Below are 21,632 nucleotides of genomic sequence, written 5' to 3' on the forward strand. Positions count from 1 at the left end.
CCCCGTGTCCCCTCGTGCTCCCGAACCCCCCCGTGCCCTTGGTGCCCCCCCCCGCTTGCACGAGCCCTGCGGTGCCCACGTGTGCAAACACACCCGCGCGGGCCCGGCGGTGGCGTTGCACACGCGTGTGCCAGGCTTGTGCAGGCGTGTGCAGCCGCACGCGTGTGCACGGTGGCGGGGACCGCGTGTGCAGCCGTGTGCACGGGCGCTGCGTGTGCACGCGTGTGCACAAGTGTGTGCACACGCGTGTGCATCCCCTCCCCCGGACCCGGCGGGCTCCCGGTTGCCCGGCAACCGCCCGGCCGTCGCTCGGCAACGCGTCGCCGGGCGCGCGCGGGTGATTGACAGCGCCGGGAGCCGCTCGCGGAGCAGCCCCGGTGGGGCCACGCGGGGGCGGGGCCTCGCGCCGCCAGGCCACGCCCCCCGCGGCTGGGCGCTGCGCGCTCAGAGGCGGGGCAGCGCTTGATCGGCGTGCGGAGCATCCAATAGCGAGCGGGGAGGGCGGGGCGGCGGGGAGCTCGCGCTGTCCCCACCTCCCTCCGCTCGCGATTGGCCGAGGCGGGCGGGGCGGGCGGGAGCCGCGCTGAGGGAAGCTGCGCTGCGATTGGCCGCGCGGCCAACGGAGGCGGGCTCGGCTCCGATTGGCGGCGCCGGCGGTCGCTCGGGGAGGGCGCGCGCGCGATTGGCCGGGCCGCGCGTGGCGGCGGCATGGCGGCGGCGGCGGCGGCGCCGGGGGAACCGGCGGCGGCGGCGGCGGCGGAGGTGGCGGCGCCGGGGGAGGCGGTGCTGGTGCTGGGCCCGGCCGGGTCGGGCCGCACGGCGCTGCTGCTGCGGGCGGCGCTGGCGGGCGGCGGCGACGGGCCCCGCGCCGTCTTCCTGGCGCCGCGCGCGCTCCCGCGCCTCCCGCCCGACGCCGACCCGCGCGCGCTGCAGGTGCGGGGAGGGGCGGGGCGCCGGGAGGGGGCGGGGCGTGCGGCGGGGGGGGGCCGGGGGGGCGGAGACGGGGCTCGGCGTGGACAGCGTGCGCCGGAGGGGGCGTGGCCTGGAGGGGGCGTGGCCTGGAGGCGGAGGGCACTGCAGGGGCGGGGCCTGCCGTGGGGGCGGGGCCTGACGCAGGGGCGGGGCTCCGGGTGGGAGCAGCGTGCCGCGTGTGTTGGGGTGCTGTGTAGGGGCGTGGCCTGCCGCAGGGGGCGTGGCCTGCCGCAGGAGGGCGGGGCTTGCAGGGGGCGGGGCTCCAGCTGAGAGCAGCATGCTGCACGCGTTGGGGTGCCATGTAGGGGCGGGGCGTGCCGCGGGGAGGCGTGGCCTGCCGGAGGAGGGCGGGGCCCCGAGCAGCTGAGCGGGCGGGGCTTTCCGGGGGCGGGGCTCCTGGTGGGACCTGCGTGCTGCATGAGTTGGGGGGGGGGGTTTTGACACGTAGGGGCGTGGCCTGCCGCAGAGGGGGCGTGTCTTGCCGCAGGGGCGGGGCCCTGAGCAGCTGCGGGGGCGGGGCTTGCAGAGGGCGGGGCTCCAGGTGGGAACCACGTGCTGCATGAGTGGAGGGTGCCGTGTAGGGGCGGGGCCTGCTGCAAGGGGCGGGGCCTGCCGCAGGAGGGCGGGGCTGCACCTGTGGGTGGCTGCGGGAGGGGCGGAGCTTGCGGGGGGCGGAGCTCCAGGTGCGATCAGTGTGCTGCAGGGGTTGGGGGTGCCATGTAGGGGCGGGGCTTGCCGCAGGGGGGCGGGGCCTGCCGCAGGGGGCAGGGCTTGCGGGGGGCTCCAGGTGGGATCAGCGTGCTGCACGGGTTGGGGGTACCCCGTAGGGGCGTGGCCTGCCGCAGGGGGCGTGGCCTGCCGCAGGGGCGGGGCTTTCGGGGGGCTCCAGGTGGGATCAGTGTGCTGCACGGGTTGGGGGTACCCCGTAGGGGCGTGGCCTGCCGCAGGGGGTGTGGCCTGCCGCAGGGGGGCGTGCCCCACCCAGGCCCCGCCCCGACGCCCCCCCGACCCCCCCCCGCAGCGGCTGGAGCTGCGGTACCCGGCGTCGCGGCGGGCGCTGGCGCGGGAGCTGGGGGCCCTGGCGGCCCGGCCCCGGCCCCCCCGGCTGCTGCTGCTGGACGGGCTGGAGCGGTACGCGGCGGCGGGGGGGGCGGCGGGGGGGGCCCGCCTGGCCGCCCTGCTGCTGGAGGCCGCCCGGCGCCCCCCCGGCCCCCCCGGCGCCGTGCTGGCCGCCCTGCGCCTGCCCCCCCGCGGCCCCCGCCTGCTGCCCGCCCTGCGCCGCTACTTCGACGCCGAGCGCCGCCTGCGCCCCCCCCGCGCCACCGACACCGGCGGTGACACCAACACCGACACCGACACCGACAGCGACAGCGACACCGACAGCGGTGACGACGGTGGTGACGAGGACGAGGCCCAGGGGTGAGGCAGGTGACCCCCCCCCCCGGGCGCCGCGGTGATGTTGTGCCCCCCCGTGTCGCAGTGACGCAGACGCCGGGTGTCGCGGTGACGCTGACCCCCGGCGTCCTGGTGACAGGGACCCTGCGCGGCACGGTGATGGTGATTCTGGTCGTCCTGGTGACGTTGACCCCCGGCGTCCCGGTGACAGGGACCCTGCGCGGCACGGTGACGCTGATTCCGGACGTTGCGGTGACAGCAACCCCTGAGCATCGCGGTGACACCGACCCCTGGTTTTCTGGTGACATGGACCCTGCACAGCGCGGTGACGCTGATTCTGGACACTGCGGTGACAGCAACCCCTCAGCGTCATGGTGACGCTGACCCTTGGCGTTCTGGTGACACGGACCCCCGGTGTCCTGGTGACACGGACACTGCACAGCACGGTGACGCTCATTCCGGATGTCACGGTGACAGCAACCCCTCAGCGTCACAGTGACACTGACCCTTGGCGTTCTGGTGACACAGACCCCTGGTGTCCTGGTGACACAGACCCTGCACAGCACGGTGACACGGACCCCCGGCATCCTGGTGACATGGACCCTGCACAGCACGGTGACGCTGATTCCGGATGTCACGGTGACAGCAACCCCTCAGCGTCACAGTGACACTGACCCTTGGCGTTCTGGTGACACGGACCCCTGGTGTCCTGGTGACACGGACCCTGCACAGCACAGTGACACGGACCCCCGGCATCCTGGTGACATGGACCCTGCACAGCACGGTGACGCTGATTCCGGATGTCACGGTGACAGCAACCCCTCAGCGTCACGGTGACGCTGACCCTTGGCGTTCTGGTGACACGGACCCCCGGTGTCCTGGTGACACAGACCCTGCACAGCACGGTGACACGGACCCCCGGCATCCTGGTGACATGGACCCTGCACAGTACGGTGACGCTGATTCCAGATGTCACGGTGACGCCAACCCCTGAGCATCACGGTGACGCTGACCCTTGGCGTTCTGGTGACACGGACCCCTGGTGTCCTGGTGACACAGACCCTACGCAGCACGGTGACACGGACCCCCGGCATCCTGGTGACATGGACCCTGCACAGCACGGTGACGCTCATTCCGGATGTCACGGTGACGCCAACCCCTGAGCATCACGGTGACGCTGACCCTTGGCGTTCTGGTGACACGGACCCCTGGTGTCCTGGTGACACAGACCCTGCACAGCACGGTGACACGGACCCCCGGCATCCTGGTGACATGGACCCTGCACAGCACGGTGACGCTGATTCCGGATGTCACGGTGACAGCAACCCCTCAGCGTCACAGTGACACTGACCCTTGGCGTTCTGGTGACACGGACCCCTGGTGTCCTGGTGACACGGACCCTGCACAGCACAGTGACACGGACCCCCGGCATCCTGGTGACATGGACCCTGCACAGCACGGTGACGCTGATTCCGGATGTCACGGTGACAGCAACCCCTCAGCGTCACGGTGACGCTGACCCTTGGCGTTCTGGTGACACGGACCCCCGGTGTCCTGGTGACACAGACCCTGCACAGCACGGTGACACGGACCCCCGGCATCCTGGTGACATGGACCCTGCACAGTACGGTGACGCTGATTCCAGATGTCACGGTGACGCCAACCCCTGAGCATCACGGTGACGCTGACCCTTGGCGTTCTGGTGACACGGACCCCTGGTGTCCTGGTGACACAGACCCTACGCAGCACGGTGACACGGACCCCCGGCATCCTGGTGACATGGACCCTGCACAGCACGGTGACGCTCATTCCGGATGTCACGGTGACGCCAACCCCTGAGCATCACGGTGACGCTGACCCTTGGCGTTCTGGTGACATGGACCCCTGGTGTCCTGGTGACACGGACCCTACGCAGCATGGTGACACAGACCCCCGGCATCCTGGTGACATGGACCCTGCACAGCACGGTGACGCTGATTCCGGATGTCACGGTGACAGCAACCCCTCAGCGTCACAGTGACACTGACCCTTGGCGTTCTGGTGACACAGACCCCCGGTGTCCTGGTGACACAGACCCTGCACAGCACGGTGACACGGACCCCCGGCATCCTGGTGACATGGACCCTGCACAGCACGGTGACATTGACACCCAGCATCCTGGTGACAGCAACCCCTGAGCATCGCGGTGACACTGACCCTTGGTGTCCTGGTGACACGGACCCCTGGTGTCTGGGTGACACCAACCCCTGAGTATCGCGGTGACACGGACCCCTGGTGTCCTGGTGACACGGACCCCCGGCATCCTGGTGACGTGGACCCTGCACAGCACGGTGATGCTGATTCCAGATGTCACGGTGACACCAACCCCTGAGCGTCGTGGTGACACAGACCCCCGGCATCCTGGTGACACGGACCCTGCACAGCACGGTGGCACTGTCCCCCCCCAGATGCCAGGGTGACGCAGACCCTCAGCCGTCGCGGTGACACCGAGTCCAGCAACCGCGGACTCGGGACGTCGGGGTGACGCAGACCCCGTCCCGCAGGGTGACACCCGCCGCAGCCGTCAGGGTGACGGGGCCCGGCGCGACGCAGATGCCAGGTACGGCGGTGACACCCCCCCACGCTGGGGGGGGGGACGCGGGGGGGACACCGGGGTCCCTCTTGTCACCCCGCGGAGCCGCCTGACTTAAACCACGCCGATCGCACGCACGTGTCCGTCTCCGTCTGTCCCCGGGGGGCCCAGGCGTCCCCGGGGGGGCCCAGGCGTCCGGCGTCCCCCCCCCCCGCCGCGCCAGGCTCTGTTTTTCTCTCCTTATCGCCGCCCCGGGGCGGGGGGGGAGGGCCCAGGCGTCCGGGAGCAGGTGCCCCGGGGGGGCCGATAGGGCCCGGCAGCGCTGGGGGCCCCCGATAAGCCTTATCACCCCCCCGCGGGGCCCAGGCGTCCGGGCGGCACACGGGGCCCAGGCGTCCGGGCGGCCCCCAGGCTTTATTAGAAAAAGCAACAAAAAACCCAAAACCAGGGAAATTCAGCCCCCCCCCCCCCGCGGGTGCATGGGGGGACCCCGCGTGACACGTCCCCTCTGTCACGGGTGCCCGTGTCACATGTCCTCTCCATGTAACAGGACGTCCGTGTCCCGTGTCACGTGTCCTTTCCGTGTCACAGGACGTCCGTGTCCTGTCCTTTCCGTGTCACAGGACGTCCGTGTCCCATGTCACATGTCCTTTCTGTGTCACAGCTTGTTCGTGCCCCATGTCACGTGTCCTTTCCGTGTCACGGTATCACAGGGCGCCCGTGTCACGTGTCACACGTCCTCTCCATGTCACGGGGCATCCGTGTCCTTTCTGTGTCATGGTGTCAAAGGGCGCCCGTGTCCCATGTCACATGTCCTTTCCGTGTCACAGGACATCCGTGTCCCATGTCACACGTCCTCTCTGTGTCACGGGACGTCCGTGTCCCAGGTCACGCACGTCCTCCCCGTGTCCCAATGTCATGGGATGCCCGTGTCCCGTGTCACACGTCCTCTCCGTGTCACGGGGCATCCGTGTCCTTTCTGTGTCATGGTGTCAAAGGGCACCTGTGTCCCATGTCACACGTCCTCTCCGTGTCACGGGACGTCCGTGTCCCAGGTCACGCACGTCCCCCCCGTGTCCCAATGTCACGGGGTGCCCGTGTCCCGTGTCACACGTCCTCTCCGTGTCACGGGGCATCCGTGTCCCATGTCATGTGTCCTTTCTGTGTTACGGGACGTCCGTGTCCTCTGTTGCGTGGCCTTTCCATGTCACAGTGTCAAAGGGCGCCTGTGTCCCGTGTCACACATCCTTTCCGTGTCACGGGACGTCCGTGTCCCGTGTCACACGTCCTCTCTGTGTCCCAGTGTCACAGAGCGCCTGTGTCTCCTGTCACACGTCCTTTCCATGTCACAGGGTGTCCGTGTCCCGTGTCACGTGTCCTCTGCGTGTCCCAGGGCACCCGTGTCCCGTGTCACACATCCTTCCTACGTCCTGGTGTCACAGGGTGCCCATGTCCTGTGTCACACGTCCTTTCCGTGTGCCAGTGTCACGGGGCGCCTGTGTCCCGTGTCACACGTCCTTTCCACGTCCTAGTGTCACGGGACATCCGTGTCCCGTGTCACACGTGCTCTCCATGTCACGGGGCATCCATGTTCCACGTCACGTGTCCTCTCCGTGTCCTGGTGTCACATGGCGCCCGTGTCCCGTGTCCCACGTCCTCTCCGTGTCCCGTGTCACACGTCCTTCCCGTGTCCCGTGTCCTCTCCGTGTCCCGTGTCCCGTGTCCCCTCGGTGTCCTCGTGCGCCGGGGTCCCCGTGCGACGCCGCCCCTCGTCCCCGCGTCCCCCCCCCCCCGGCTAGGAGCAGAGCACGTAGGGGGGGGGCGCGGGGGGGCCCCCCTCGGCCGGGGGGGGGCCCTTGGGGGGGGCCAGGTTGGCGTAGGGGCGGGGCGGGGGGGGCGCGGGGGGGCACAGCAGGGCCGAGCCGGGGTCGAAGAGGGTGTACTCGAAGCTGGGGGCCGGCGAGGGCCCGGGGGGGGCGCCCGGGGGGGGCCCCTTGGCCGGGGGGGGCCCCGCGCCCACCTCCTCCAGGGCGCTGGCGGGCGCCTCGGGCTCGGGGGGGCCGGCGGGGGGGCCGGTGCCCTGGCACAGCCACAGCTGCGGGGGGGGGGGGGAGGCCGTGAGGGGCCGCCCGGAGCCCCCCCAAATAGCCTGAACCCCCCCAAAACATCCAAAAGCCTCTGAAGCCCCGAAACAGCCCCGAGCCCCCCCCAAAAACAGCCTGAAACCCCCCCAAAACACCCAAAAGCCTCTGACCCCCCAAACACCCCCGAAACAGCCCCGAGCCCCCCCAAAACAGCCTGAACCCCCCCCAAAACACCCAAAAGCCTCTGAAGCCCCCAAACACCCCCGAAACAGCCCGGAGCCCCCCCAAAACAGCCTGAACCCCCCCCAAAACACCCAAAAGCCTCTGAAGCCCCCAAACACCCCCGCAACAGCCCCGAGCCCCCCCAAAACAGCCTGAAACCCCCCCAAAACACCCAAAAGCCTCTGAACCCCCCAAACACCCCCGAAACAGCCCCGAGCCCCCCCCAAAATAGCCTGAAACCCCCCCAAAACACCCAAAAGCCTCTGACCCCCCCAAACACCCCCGAAACAGCCCTGAGCCCCCCCCAAATAGCCTGAACCCCCCCCAAAACACCCAAAAGCCTCTGAAGCCCCCAAACACCCCCGCAACAGCCCCGAGCCCCCCCAAATAGCCTGAACCCCCCCAAAACACCCAAAAGCCTCTGAACCCCCCCAAACACCCCCGCAACAGCCCCGAGCCCCCCCAAATAGCCTGAACCCCCCCAAAACACCCAAAAGCCTCTGAACCCCCCCAAACACCCCCGCAACAGCCCTGAGCCCCCCCCAAATAGCCTGAACCCCCCCAAAACACCCTGAAAGCCTCTGACCCCCCCAAACACCCCCGCAACAGCCCCGAGCCCCCCCAAATAGCCTGAACCCCCCCAAAACACCCTGAAAGCCTCTGACCCCCCCAAACACCCCCAAAACAGCCCCGAGCCCCCCCCCAAAAACAGCCTGAACCCCCCGCAAAACACCCAAAAGCCTCTGAACCCCCCAAACACCCCCGCAACAGCCCCGAGCCCCCCCAAATAGCCTGAACCCCCCCAAAACACCCAAAAGCCTCTGAACCCCCCCAAACACCCCCGCAACAGCCCAGAACCCCCCCTCAGAACCCCCCAAATGCCCCCACGGCCCCCCGAACACCCCCAAGACCCCCCAAACTCCCCCAAAGCCAAAACTCCCCCCCCAAAACGCCCCCAACCCCCTGGAGCCCCCCCAGAGCACCCTCAACCCCCCCAGCACCCCCCAAACCCCCCAGATGCCCCCCAGCCCCCCCAGCCCCCCTTGTTATTGCAGGACCCACAAGAACAGACCCGACCCCCAGGACCCCCCGGGCCCCCCTGGAGCCCCAGGACCCCCCCAGGACCCCCCCAAATCCCCAGGACCCCCCAGGACACCCCCTGGACCTCCAGGACCCCCCAGACCCCCAGGACCCCCCAGGACCCCCCCCGGACCTCCATGACCCCCCAGGACCCCCCCAGACCCCCAGGACCCCCCAGACCCCTGCCAGGTCCCCCCCAGAACCCCCCTAGGACCCCCCAGAACCCCCCAGGACCCCCCCAGGACCTCTAGGGCCCCCCCAGGACCCCCCAGACCCCTCCCACAACCTCCAGGACCCCCCAGGACCCCCCCAGACCCCCAGGAACCCCCAAACCCCTGCCAGGTCCCCCCCAGACCCCCCCTAGGACCCCCCAGACCCCCCCCAGGACCTCTAGGGCCCCCCCAGGACCCCCCAGACCCCTCCCACAACCTCCAGGACCCCCCAGACCCCTCCCTGGCCCCCCAGGACCCCCCCCCGCACCTGGAAGTTGCCCCCGTAGTCGCTGAAGAGCCCCCGGAAGCCCCGCTCGGGGCCCGGCACCGCCGGCCACAGCCGCCGCTTCAGCGACCTGCGCAGCCCCGCGTCAGCCCTCGTGCGAGCCCTCGTGCAAGGCCTCGTGCGAGGCCTCGTGCAAGGCCTCGTGCAAGGCCGCCCCCCCCACGAGCCCCCCCTGAGCCCCCCCTGAGCCCCCCCTGAGCCCCGTATGAGGCCGTGCGAGCCCTCATGCAAGGCTGCACCAGCCCCGTGCGAGCCCTCGTGCGAGCCCTCGTGCGAGCCCTCGTGCAAGGCCCCGTGCAAGGCCGCCCCCCCCATGAGCCCCCCCTGAGCCCTGTATGAGGCCGTGCAAGCCCTCATGCAAGGCTGCACCAGCCCCGTGCGAGCCCTCGTGCAAGGCCTCGTGCGAGCCCTCATGCAAGGCCCCGTGCAAGGCCCCGTGCAAGGCCTCGTGCGAGCCCTCGTGCAAGGCTGCCCCCCCCACGACCCCCCCCTGAGCCCCCCCTGAGCCCCGTATGAGGCCGTGCGAGCCCTCATGCAAGGCTGCACCAGCCCCGTGCGAGCCCTCGTGCAAGGCCTCGTGCAAGGCCCCGTGCAAGGCCGCCCCCCCCACGAGCCCCCCCTGAGCCCCGTGCGAGCCCTGTATGAGGCCGTGCAAGCCCTCATGCAAGGCTGCACCAGCCCCGTGCGAGCCCTCGTGCAAGGCCCGTGCAAGGCCTCATGCGAGGCCCCCCCCAGCGAGCCCCGTGCAAGGCTGCACCAGCCCCGTGCGAGCCCTCGTGCAAGGCCTCGTGCAAGGCCCCGTGCGAGGCCGCCCCCCCACCCTGAGCGAGCCCCGTGCGAGCCCTCGTGCAAGGCCCCGTGCAAGGCCACCCCCCACCCCGAGCGAGCCCCGTGCGAGGCTGCACCAGCCCCGTGCGAGCCCTCGTGCAAGGCCTCGTGCAAGGCCACCCCACCACCACGAGCCCCCCCCCCAAGCCCCGTGCAAGGCCTCACGTCGAGTCAACCCCGTGCAAGGCCGGCCCAGCCCCGTGCCAGCCCCGTGCGAGGCCGTGCGAGGCCACGCGAAGCTGTGCAAGCCCCGTGCGAGGCCGTGCGAAGCCCTGTGCAAGCCCCGTGCGACACCGTGCAAGGCCGTGCAATGTGGTGCAAGCCCCGTGCGAGGCCGTGCGAAGCCCTGTGCGAGCCCCGTGCGAGGCCGTGCAAGGCCATGCAATGTGGTGCAAGCCCCGTGCGAGGCCGCGTGAGCCGCGTGCGAGGCCATGTGAAGCTGTGCAAGCCCCGTGCGAGGCCGTGCGAGCCCCGTGCAAGGCAGTGCAAGGCCGTGTGAGCCCCGTGTGAGCCCCATGCAAGGCCCGTGCGAGGCCGTGCAATGTGGTGTGAGCCCCGTGCGAGGCCGTGCAAGCCCCGTGCAAGGCCGTGTGAGGCCCGTGCAAGGCCGTGCAATGCGGTGTGAGCCCCGTATGAGCCCCGTGCAAGGCTGTGCGAGGCCCGTGCACACCCCGTGCAAGGCCATGCAAGGCCGTGCAATGCAGTGCAAGCCCCGTGCAAGCCCCGTGCAAGGCTGTGCAATGTGGTGTGAGCCCCGTGCGAGCCCCGTGCAAGGCCGTGCGAGGCCGTGCGAGGCCACGTGAAGCTGTGCAAGCCCCGTGCGAGGCCGTGCGAAGCCCTGTGCGAGCCCCGTGCAAGCCCCGTGCAAGTCCCGTGCAAGCCCCGTGCAAGGCCGTGCGAGCCCCGTGCGAGCCCCATGCGAGGCCGTGCGAGGCCCATGCAAGGCCCGTGTGAGCCCCGTGCGAGGCCGTGCGAGATCTGTGCAAGGCTGTGCGAGCCCCGTGCAAGCCCCGTGCAAGGCCGTGCAATGCGGTGTGAGCCCCGTGCGAGCCCCGTGCAAGGCACGTGTGAGCCCTGTGCAAGGCTGTGCAAAGCCGTGCAATGCAGTGCAAGCCCCGTGCAAGCCCCGTGCAAGGCCGTGCAATGCGGTGTGAGCCCCGTGTGAGCCCCGTGCAAGGCTGTGAGAGCCCCGTGCAAGGCCGTGCAAGCCCCGTGCAAGCCCCGTGCAAGGCGGTGCGAGGCCCGTGCAAGCCCCGTGCGAGCCCCGTGCAAGCCCCGTGTGAGGCCGTGCGAGGCGGTGCGAGCCCCGTGCGAGCCCCATGTGAGGCCGTGCGAGGCGGGGGGGCCCGGGGGGGCCCGGGGGGGCGGCGGTACCTGCGGTGGCCCAGGAGGCCGAGCAGGGCCAGGAGCAGGACGAAGAGAGCCAGGACGCAGGAGAGGGCCAGGATCAGCGGGTCCCACTCTGGGGGGGGACACGGGGGGGACACGGGGTCAGGTCCGTGTGTCCCCCCCCGTGTGTCCCCCCCGTGTCCCCCCCCGTGTCCCCCCACATCCCCCTGTGCTCCCTGTCCCCCCCATGTCCCCCCTGTGTCCCTGCATCCCCCTGTCCCCCCATGTCCCCCCCGTGTCCCCCCGTGTCTGCTGTCCCCCCCGTGTCCCCATATCCCCCCCATGGCCTTGTGCACCCCCCTGTGCCCCCCCGTCCCCCCACACCCCCATGTCCCTCCATGTCCCCCCCCCCGTGCCCCCCATGTCGGCTCCTCTTTCCCTGCATCTCCATGTCCCCCCTGTCCCCCTGCATCCCTGTGTCCCCCCTGTCCCCCCGTGTCCCCCTCATGTCCCCCGTGTCCCCCCGTGTCCCCCCACATCCCCCCGTGTCCCTGCACCCCCCTGGCCCCCCCATGTCCCCTGTGTCCCCCCATGTCCCCCCACATCCCCCCGTGTCCCTGCACCCCCTGGCCCCCCCGTGTCCCCTGTGTCCCCCATGTCCCCCTGGCCCCCCCGTGTCCCCTGTGTCCCCCATGTCCCCCCACATCCCCCTGTGTCCCTGCACCCCCGGGCCCCCCAGTACCCCCCTGCCCCCCCATGTCCCCTGTGTCCCCCCATCCCCCTGGTGCCCCCCTGGTGTCCCCCCGTCCCCCCATGTCCCCCCCATGTCCCCCCATGTCCCCCAATGTCCCCCGTCCCCCTGCATCCCCCCACATCCCCATGTCCCCCCCAATGTCCCCCAATGTCCCCCCATCCCCCGTGTCCCCCGTGTCCCCCCGTGTCCCTGCACCCCCCGGCCCCCCCATGTCCCCTGTGTCCCCCCATCCCCCCGGTGCCCCCCAGTGTCCCCCCATCCCCCCATGTCCCCATGTCCCCCAATGTCCCCCCATCCCTCTGCATCCCCCCACATCCCCATGCCCCCCCCATGTCCCCCCATGTCCCCCAATGTCCCCCCATCCCCCTGCATCCCCCCACATCCCCATGTCCCCCCCATGTCCCCCAATGTCCCCCCATCCCCCTGCATCCCCCCACATCCCCATGTCCCCCCCATGTCCCCCAATGTCCCCCCGTCCCCCTGCATCCCCCCACATCCCCATGTCCCCCCCATGTCCCCCAATGTCCCCCCATCCCCCGTGTCCCCCCACATCCCCCCGTGTCCCCCGTGTCCCCCGTGTCCCCCCGCGTCCCCACACCGGGGGGGGTGGTGGCGGTGGCGGGGGCCGACCAGGCGCTCCAGTAGCCCCCGTAGCTGACGCCGTCGGGGCGGACGCGGACCCGGAAGGTGTAGGGGGTGCGGGGACGCAGGGACCCCACGCGCAGCTCCGTGCGTCCCGCCGGCACCGACACCTGCCACGGGGACACGTCGGGGACACGTCGGGGACACGCTGGGGACACGGGGACCCGGAAGGTGTAGGGGGTGCGGGGACGCAGGGACCCCACGCGCAGCTCCGTGCGTCCCGCCGGCACCGACACCTGCCACGGGGACACGTCGGGGACACGTCGGGGACACGCTGGGGACACGGGGACCCGGAAGGTGTAGGGGGTGCGGGGACGCAGGGACCCCACGCGCAGCTCCGTGCGTCCCGCCGGCACCGACACCTGCCACGGGGACACGTCGGGGACACGTCGGGGACACGTCGGGGACACGTTGGGGACACGGGGACCCGGAAGGTGTAGGGGGTGCGGGGACGCAGGGACCCCACGCGCAGCTCCGTGCGTCCCGCCGGCACCGACACCTGCCACGGGGACACGTCGGGGACACGTCGGGGACACGCTGGGGACACGGGGACCCGGAAGGTGTAGGGGGTGCGGGGACGCAGGGACCCCACGCGCAGCTCCGTGCGTCCCGCCGGCACCGACACCTGCCACGGGGACACGTCGGGGACACGTCGGGGACACGCTGGGGACACGGGGACCCGGAAGGTGTAGGGGGTGCGGGGACGCAGGGACCCCACGCGCAGCTCCGTGCGTCCCGCCGGCACCGACACCTGCCACGGGGACACGTCGGGGACACGTCGGGGACACGTTGGGGACACGTTGGGGACACGGGGACCCGGAAGGTGTAGGGGGTGCGGGGACGCAGGGACCCCACGCGCAGCTCCGTGCGTCCCGCCGGCACCGACACCTGCCACGGGGACACGTCGGGGACACGTCGGGGACACGTCGGGGACACGTTGGGGACACGGGGACCCGGAAGGTGTAGGGGGTGCGGGGACGCAGGGACCCCACGCGCAGCTCCGTGCGTCCCGCCGGCACCGACACCTGCCACGGGGACACGTCGGGGACACGTCGGGGACACGTCGGGGACACGTCGGGGACACGTTGGGGACACGTTGGGGACACGGGGACCCGGAAGGTGTAGGGGGTGCGGGGACGCAGGGACCCCACGCGCAGCTCCGTGCGTCCCGCCGGCACCGACACCTGCCACGGGGACACGTCGGGGACACGTCGGGGACACGTCGGGGACACGGGGACCCGGAAGGTGTAGGGGGTGCGGGGACGGAGGGACCCCACGCGCAGCTCCGTGCGTCCCGCCGGCACCGACACCTGCCACGGGGACACGTCGGGGACACGTCGGGGACACGTTGGGGACACGGGGACCCGGAAGGTGTAGGGGGTGCGGGGACGCAGGGACCCCACGCGCAGCTCCGTGCGTCCCGCCGGCACCGACACCTGCCACGGGGACACGTCGGGGACACGTCGGGGACACGTCGGGGACACGTTGGGGACACGGGGACCCGGAAGGTGTAGGGGGTGCGGGGACGCAGGGACCCCACGCGCAGCTCCGTGCGTCCCGCCGGCACCGACACCTGCCACGGGGACACGTCGGGGACACGTCGGGGACACGTCGGGGACACGTTGGGGACACGGGGACCCGGAAGGTGTAGGGGGTGCGGGGACGCAGGGACCCCACGCGCAGCTCCGTGCGTCCCGCCGGCACCGACACCTGCCACGGGGACACGTCGGGGACACGTCGGGGACACGTTGGGGACACGCCGGGGACACGGGGACCCGGAAGGTGTAGGGGGTGCGGGGACGCAGGGACCCCACGCGCAGCTCCGTGCGTCCCGCCGGCACCGACACCTGCCACGGGGACACGTCGGGGACACCTTGGGGACACGTTGGGGACACGCCGGGGACACGGGGACCCGGAAGGTGTAGGGGGTGCGGGGACGCAGGGACCCCACGCGCAGCTCCGTGCGTCCCGCCGGCACCGACACCTGCCACGGGGACACGTCGGGGACACGTCGGGGACACGTCGGGGACACGTTGGGGACACGGGGACCCGGAAGGTGTAGGGGGTGCGGGGACGCAGGGACCCCACGCGCAGCTCCGTGCGTCCCGCCGGCACCGACACCTGCCACGGGGACACTTCGGGGACACGTCGGGGACACGTCGGGGACACGTTGGGGACACGGGGACCCGGAAGGTGTAGGGGGTGCGGGGACGCAGGGACCCCACGCGCAGCTCCGTGCGTCCCGCCGGCACCGACACCTGCCACGGGGACACTTCGGGGACACGTCGGGGACACGTCGGGGACACGTTGGGGACACGGGGACCCGGAAGGTGTAGGGGGTGCGGGGACGCAGGGACCCCACGCGCAGCTCCGTGCGTCCCGCCGGCACCGACACCTGCCACGGGGACACGTCGGGGACACGTCGGGGACACGGGGACAGGGACACAGGGACACACAGATGTGTCAGGGACACAAGGACACACGGCCACAGCATGGGGACAGGGACACACGGACAGGGACACAGGGACACAGGGCCACGTCACGGGGACAGACACAAGGACACAGGGACACACAGCCATGTCACAGGGACACGGCCACGTCACATGGACACAGGGCCACATTATGGGGACAGGGACACCCGGACAGGGACACCCAGACACCCAGACACATCACAGGGACACAGGGACACGGCCACGTCACGGGGACGCAGGGCCACGTCATGGGGACAGGGACACACAGGGACACGCGGACGTGTCATGGGCACACGGACACGTGGACACGTCACGGGGACAGGGACACGCGGACAGGGACACAGGGACACACGGACATGTCACAGACACAGACACAAGGACACAGGGACACAGGGCCACGTCACAGGGACAGGGACACACAGACGTGTCAGGGACACAGGGACACATGGACACATCACGGGGACAGGGACAAACGGACACACAGACACATCATGGACACATGGACACACGGCCACGTCATGGGGACAGGGACACACACACAGGGACACAGGGACATGTCACGGACACAGACACAAGGACACAGGGACACACGGACACGTGGACACACAGCCACATCACGGGGACAGGGACACCCGGACAGGGACACCCAGACACATCACAGGGACACAGGGACACGGCCACGTCACGGGGACACAGGGACACGTCATGGGGACAGGGACACAGGGACACAGGGACACGTCACGGGGACAGGGACACACAGGGACACGCGGACGTGTCATGGGCACACAGACACGTGGACACGTCATGGGGACAGGGACACGCGGACAGGGACACAGGGACACAGGGACACGTCACGGGGACAGGGACACACAGACAGGGACACAGGGACACATGGACACGTCACGGGGACAGACACAAGGACACAGGGACACAGGGACACGTCACGGGGACAGGGACACAGGGACAGGGACACAGGGACACATGGACACGTCACGGGGACACAGGGACACACAGGGACACGCGGACGTGTCATGGGCACACGGACACGTGGACACGTCACGGGGACAGGGACACACGGACAGGGACACAGGGACACATGGACACGTCACGGGGACAGACACAAGGACACAGGGACACAGGGACACGTCACGGGGACAGGGACACAGGGACAGGGACACAGGGACACATGGACACGTCACGGGGACACAGGGACACACAGGGACACGCGGACGTGTCATGGGCACACGGACACGTGGACACGTCACGGGGACAGGGACACAGGGACAGGGACACAGGGACACAGGGCCATGTCACGGACACAGACACAAGGACACAGGGCCACAGGGCCACGTCCTGGGGACAGGGACACGGGGACAGGGACACCCAGACACCCAGACACATCACAGGGACACAGGGACACGTCACGGGGACAGGGACACACAGATGCCCCCCCCATGCCCCCCCCAAGTGCACACCATTGGGGGGGGGGCCCCAGGGATGGCGTGGGGACAGGCCCCCCCAACACGTGTCCCCCCCATGTCCCCCCCATGTCCCCCCCCGTGTCCCCCCCCCCATGTCCCCCCCCCCCGGGGTGCGCACCGTGCGGGGGGGGGCGCCGGGGGCGGCGGCGGCCACCTCGTAGGCCAGGCTGGACTCCAGGTAGGGGCTGGGGGGGGGCTGCCAGCGCACGCAGAGCTGCCCCGCCGCCCCCCCCGGCCCCGCCGACACGTTCCCCGGCGGCCCCAGCAGCACTGCGGGGGGGGGGACACGTCAGGGCCGGGCCCCCCGGACGCCTCGGCCCCCCCGTGTCCCCCCCCGGACGCCTGGGCCCCCCGTGTCCCCCTCCCCGGACGCCTGGGCCCCCCCCAACCCTTGGAGCCCCCCCAGACGCCTGGCCCCCCCCGGACTCCTGGGCCCCCCTGGACACCTCGGCCCCTCGGTCTCCTGGCCCCCCCCGGGCGCCTGGGCCCCCCCGGACACCTGGGCCCCTCGGTCTCCTGGCCCCCCCCGGACGCCTGGGCCCCCCCGGACGCCTGGGCCCCTTGGTCTCCTGGCCCCCCCCGGACTCCTGGCCCCCCCCCCCGGACACCTGGGCCCCTCGGTCTCCTGGCCCCCCCCGGACGCCTGGGCCCCCCCTGGATGCCTGGGCCCCCCCTGGATGCCTGGGCCCCTCGGTCTCCTGGCCCCCCCCGGACTCCTGGCCCCCCCCGGACACCTGGGCCCCTTGGTCTCCTGGCCCCCCCCCGGACGCCTGGGCCCCCCCTGGATGCCTGGGCCCCTCGGTCTCCTGGCCCCCCCCCGGACGCCTGGGCCCCCCCGGGCGCCTGGCCCCCCCCGGACACCTGGGCCCCTCGGTCTCCTGGCCCCCCCCGGACGCCTGGGCCCCCCCTGGATGCCTGGGCCCCTCGGTCTCCTGGCCCCCCCCCGGACGCCTGGGCCCCCCCGGGCGCCTGGCCCCCCCCGGACGCCTGGGCCCCTCGGTCTCCTGGCCCCCCCCGGACTCCTGGCCCCCCCGGGCACCTGGGCCCCTCGGTCTCCTGGCCCCCCCCGGACTCCTGGCCCCCCCTGGACACCTGGGCCCCCCCGGACACCTGGGCCCCTCGGTCTCCTGGCCCCCCCCAGACTCCTGGCCCCCCCCTGGACGCCTGGGCCCCTCGGTCTCCTGGCCCCCCCCGGACTCCTGGGCCCCCCCGGACACCTGGGCCCCTCGGTCTCCTGGCCCCCCCCGGACTCCTGGGCCCCCCCGGACACCTGGGCCCCTCGGTCTCCTGGCCCCCCCCGGACTCCTGGCCCCCCCGGGCACCTGGGCCCCTCAGTCTCCTGGCCCCCCCCGGACTCCTGGCCCCCCCCGGACGCCTGGGCCCCTCGGTCTCCTGGCCCCCCCCGGACTCCTGGCCCCCCCGGACACCTGGGCCCCTCGGTCTCCTGGCCCCCCCCGGACGCCTGGGCCCCTCGGTCTCCTGGCCCCCCCCCGGACTCCTGGCCCCCCCCGGACACCTGGGCCCCTCGGTCTCCTGGCCCCCCTTGGTCTCCTGGCCCCCCCCGGACACCTGGGCCCCTCAGTCTCCTGGGCCCCCCCCGGACACCTGGGCCCCCCCGGACACCTGGGCCCCTCGGTCTCCTGGCCCCCCTCGGTCTCCTGGCCCCCCCCGGACACCTGGGCCCCTCAGTCTCCTGGGCCCCCCCCGGACACCTGGGCCCCCCCGGACACCTGGGCCCCTCAGTCTCCTGGCCCCCCTCGGTCTCCTGGCCCCCCCCGGACTCCTGGCCCCCCCCGGACTCCTGGCCCCCCCTCGGTCTCCTGGCCCCCCCCGGACGCCTGGGCCCCCCCTGGATGCCTGGGCCCCTTGGTCTCCTGGCCCCCCCCGGACGCCTGGGCCCCCCCGGACGCCTGGGCCCCTCGGTCTCCTGGCCCCCCCCCGGACGCCTGGGCCCCCCCGGGCGCCTGGCCCCCCCCGGACGCCTGGGCCCCTCAGTCTCCTGGCCCCCCTCGGTCTCCTGGCCCCCCCCGGACACCTGGCCCCCCCCGGTCTCCTGGCCCCCCCGGGCGCCTGCCCCCCCCCGGCGCACCGACTTGGTCGAGGAGGAGGGTGCGGTTGAGCAGGGCCCGGCCGGGCGCCCGCAGCACCCGCAGCTCCAGCGGGACGAAGGCGACGGCGTCGGCGGGCGGCAGCGAGCAGGAGAAGCGCGACGTGTTCCAGGGCGTCCGGGCGGCCGCCAGCGGGCAGGAGCGCCAGGCCTCCGACCTGGGGGGGGGACACGGGGGGGGCACGGGGGGGTCAGGGGGGGTCAGGGGGGTCGGGGGGGTCAGGGGTGGGGGCAGGAGCGCCAGGCCTCCGACCTGGGGGGGGGCACGGGGGGGTCAGGGGGGTCAGGGGGGTCAGGGGTGGGGGCAGGAGCGCCAGGCCTCCGACCTGGGGGGGGCACGGGGGGGGACAAGGGGGGGTCAGGGGGGTCAGGGGTGGGGGCAGGAGCGCCAGGCCTCCGACCTGGGGGGGGCACGGGGGGGGACAAGGGGGGGTCAGGGGTGGGGGCAGGAGCGCCAGGCCTCTGACCTGGGGGGACACAGGGGGGTCAAGGGTCACAGGTCAGGGGTCGGGGTCAGGGGACGCTCACTTGAGGCAGTACTGGAGGCGGAAGGGCCGGGGGTCAGGGTTGGGGTCGGAGGTCAGGGGCCGGGGTTGGGGCAGGGGTCAGGTGTCAGAGGTCAGGGGTCAGGTGTCAGAGGTCGGGGGTCAGGGGTCGGGGGTCGCTCACTCGAGGCGGTACTGGAGGCGGAAGGGCCGGGGGTCGGGGCCGGGGCCGGGGCAGGGTCAGGGGTCGGGGTCAGGGTGGGGGTCAGGGGTGGGGGTCAGAGGTCAGGGGTCAGAGGTCGGGGGCCGGGGGTCGCTCACTCGAGGCGGTACTGGAGGCGGAAGGGCTGGGGGTCGGGGCCGGGGTTGGGGCCAGGGCAGGGTTGGGGGCCGGGGGTCGGGGCCGGGGCTGGGGCAGGGTCAGGGGTCGGGGTCAGGGTGGGGGTCAGGGGTCAGAGGTCAGGGGTCAGAGGTCGGGGGTCGCTCACTCGAGGCGGTACTGGAGGCGGAAGGGCCGGGGGTCGGGGCCGGGGTTGGGGCAGGGTCAGGGGTCGGGGTTGGGGCAGGGGTCAGGGGTGGGGGTCAGGGGTCAGGGGTCAGGGGTCAGAGGTCGGGGGTCGCTCACTCGAGGCGGTACTGGAGGCGGAAGGGCCGGGGGTCGGGGCCGGGGTTGGGGCAGGGTCAGGGGTCGGGGTTGGGGCAGGGGTCAGGGGTGGGGGTCAGGGGTCAGGGGTCAGGGGTCAGAGGTCGGGGGTCGCTCACTCGAGGCGGTACTGGAGGCGGAAGGGCCGGGGGTCGGGCCGGGCGCTGCTCTCCCAGAAGCAGGTCAGGTCGTGCAGCCGCCGCGAGAAGCACTTGGGGTCGCGGGGCTCCGCCGCCAGCAGCAGCGACGCTGCCCGGGGGGGGGGCGGGGGGGGTCAGCACCCCCCCAGGGACCCAGCACCCCCCAGGGACCCAGCACCCCCCCGGCACCCAGCACCCCCCCAGGGACCCAGCCCCCCCCCGGCACCCAGCACCCCCCCCCGGCACCCAGCACCCCCCCCCAGGGACCCAGCACCCCCCCCGGGCACCCAGCACCCCCCCCCAGGGACCCAGCACCCCCCCAGGGACCCAGCCCCCCCCCCCAGGCACCCAGCACCCCCCCCCAGGGGCGCGTCAGGGGTGGCACGGGGCAGGTTGCACAGGGGGGGGTCTGCAAGGGGGGGGTGCACGGGGGGGGTCACACGGGGGGGGCACGGGGGGGGTCGCACACAGAGTTGCACGGGGATTTGCACGAGGAGGTTGCAAAGGGGGGGTCGCACGGGGGGGGTCGCACGGGGGGGTCACAGGGCTTCCCCTTGCACGAGCCTTACTGCCCCTCGCACGAGCGTGGCCCTTGCACAAGCACACCCCCCCTTGCACCAGCGTGACCCCCCCTTGCACGAGCATGACCCTCCTTGCACGAGCGTGGCCCTTGCACAAGCACACCCCCCTTGCACGAGCGTGACCCCCCCTTGCACGAGCACGACCCCCCCTTGCACAACCATGACCCTCCTTGCATGAGCGTGGCCCTTGCACAAGCACAACCCCCCTTGCACAATCATGACCCTCCTCACATGAGCGTGGCCCTTGCACAAGCACACCCCCCCTTGCACCAGCGTGACCCCCCTTGCACAACCATGACCCTCCTTGCACAAGCGTGGCCCTTGCACAAGCACAACCCCCCTTGCACAATCATGACCCTCCTTGCACAATCATGACCCTCCTTGCACAAGTGTGGCCCTTGCACAAGCACAACCCCCCTTGCACAAGCACAACCCCCCTTGCACAATCATGACCCTCCTCACATGAGCGTGGCCCTTGCACAAGCACCCCCCTTGCACGAGCATGACCTCCCCTTGCACGATCATGACCCTCCTTGCACGAGCGTGGTCCTTGCACAAGCACAACCCCCCTTGCACCAGCGTGACCCCCCCCTTGCACAAGCACCCCCCCTTGCACGAGCGTGACCCCCCCTTGCACAAGCACGACCCCCCTTGCACAAGCACAGCCTTTGCACGAGCGCCCCCCCCCTCGCACGAGCGCGGCCCTACCTTCGAGGTCGAAGTCGCCGGGGGGGGCCGTGCCCCCCGCGCCCCCCCGCGCCCCGGCCAGCAGCACCCCCAGGGCCAGCAGCACCCCGGGGCCCCGCATGGCGGCTGCGCCGGGCCCAGGCGTCCGGGCGGCACCCACACCCCCCCCCCGGGGGCCCAGGCGTCCGGGGGCCTCTCAGCCCCCCCCCAGGCTGCAGAGGGGCCCAGGTGTCCGGGGCCTCTTGTCCCCCCCAGGCTGCGGAGGGGCCCAGGCGTCCGGGGCCTCTTGTCCCCCCCAGGCTGCGGAGGGGCCCAGGCGTCCGGGGGCCTCTTGTCCCCCCCAGGCTGCGGAGGGGCCCAGGCGTCCGGGGGCCTCTTGTCCCCCCCAGGCTGCGGAGGGGCCCAGGCGTCCGGGGCCTCTCGGCGCCCCGGGGCTGTGAAGGGGCCCAGGCGTCCGGGCGGCTCCCTGGCCTGGCGCCACCCCCCGTCTGTGGGGCCCAGATAAGGCCCGGGGGGGGGGGCGGGGGGGGGTGTTTATGGGACCGGGCCCGGACGCCTGGGCCCCTGGCGGGGGGGGGGGGGGGGCGGACGGCGCAGACACACAGACGCGGGCGGCCGGGCTGCGGCTTTAATGGTGGACACACGGCACTGGGAGCACTGG

At 72.4% G+C, this 21,632-nt stretch overlaps 2 protein-coding genes across 3 annotated transcripts; one reads left to right on the top strand and one right to left on the bottom strand.

Moving 5' to 3' along the window:
• Positions 1-260: 260 nt before the first annotated feature.
• Positions 261-5,072, top strand: SWSAP1 (SWIM-type zinc finger 7 associated protein 1). 2 transcript variants are annotated; one of them, XM_064499375.1, is made up of 3 exons: positions 261-933; positions 1,994-2,391; positions 2,507-5,072. In XM_064499375.1, the coding sequence occupies exons 1-3, from the start codon at positions 709-711 to the stop codon at positions 2,634-2,636; spliced, it is 753 nt and encodes a 250-aa protein (XP_064355445.1). In that variant the 5' UTR covers positions 261-708; the 3' UTR covers positions 2,637-5,072. The 2 variants fall into 2 exon arrangements, with proteins under 2 accessions (XP_064355445.1, XP_064355446.1); XM_064499376.1 differs by having other exon boundaries at positions 2,579-5,072.
• Positions 5,073-6,595: 1,523 nt separating this feature from the next.
• Positions 6,596-21,229, bottom strand: EPOR (erythropoietin receptor). The gene is made up of 8 exons (XM_064499368.1): positions 20,993-21,229; positions 19,683-19,812; positions 18,418-18,593; positions 16,447-16,598; positions 12,333-12,486; positions 11,026-11,113; positions 8,806-8,893; positions 6,596-7,034 (listed from the first exon to the last, which is right to left on the bottom strand). The coding sequence occupies exons 1-8, from the start codon at positions 21,090-21,092 to the stop codon at positions 6,735-6,737; spliced, it is 1,188 nt and encodes a 395-aa protein (XP_064355438.1). The 5' UTR covers positions 21,093-21,229; the 3' UTR covers positions 6,596-6,734.
• Between the last annotated feature and the right edge of the window lie 403 nt (positions 21,230-21,632).

This window comes from Dromaius novaehollandiae, chromosome 33 (genome assembly GCF_036370855.1).
Source record: "Dromaius novaehollandiae isolate bDroNov1 chromosome 33, bDroNov1.hap1, whole genome shotgun sequence".
Classification (NCBI taxonomy): Eukaryota; Metazoa; Chordata; class Aves; order Casuariiformes; family Dromaiidae; genus Dromaius; species Dromaius novaehollandiae.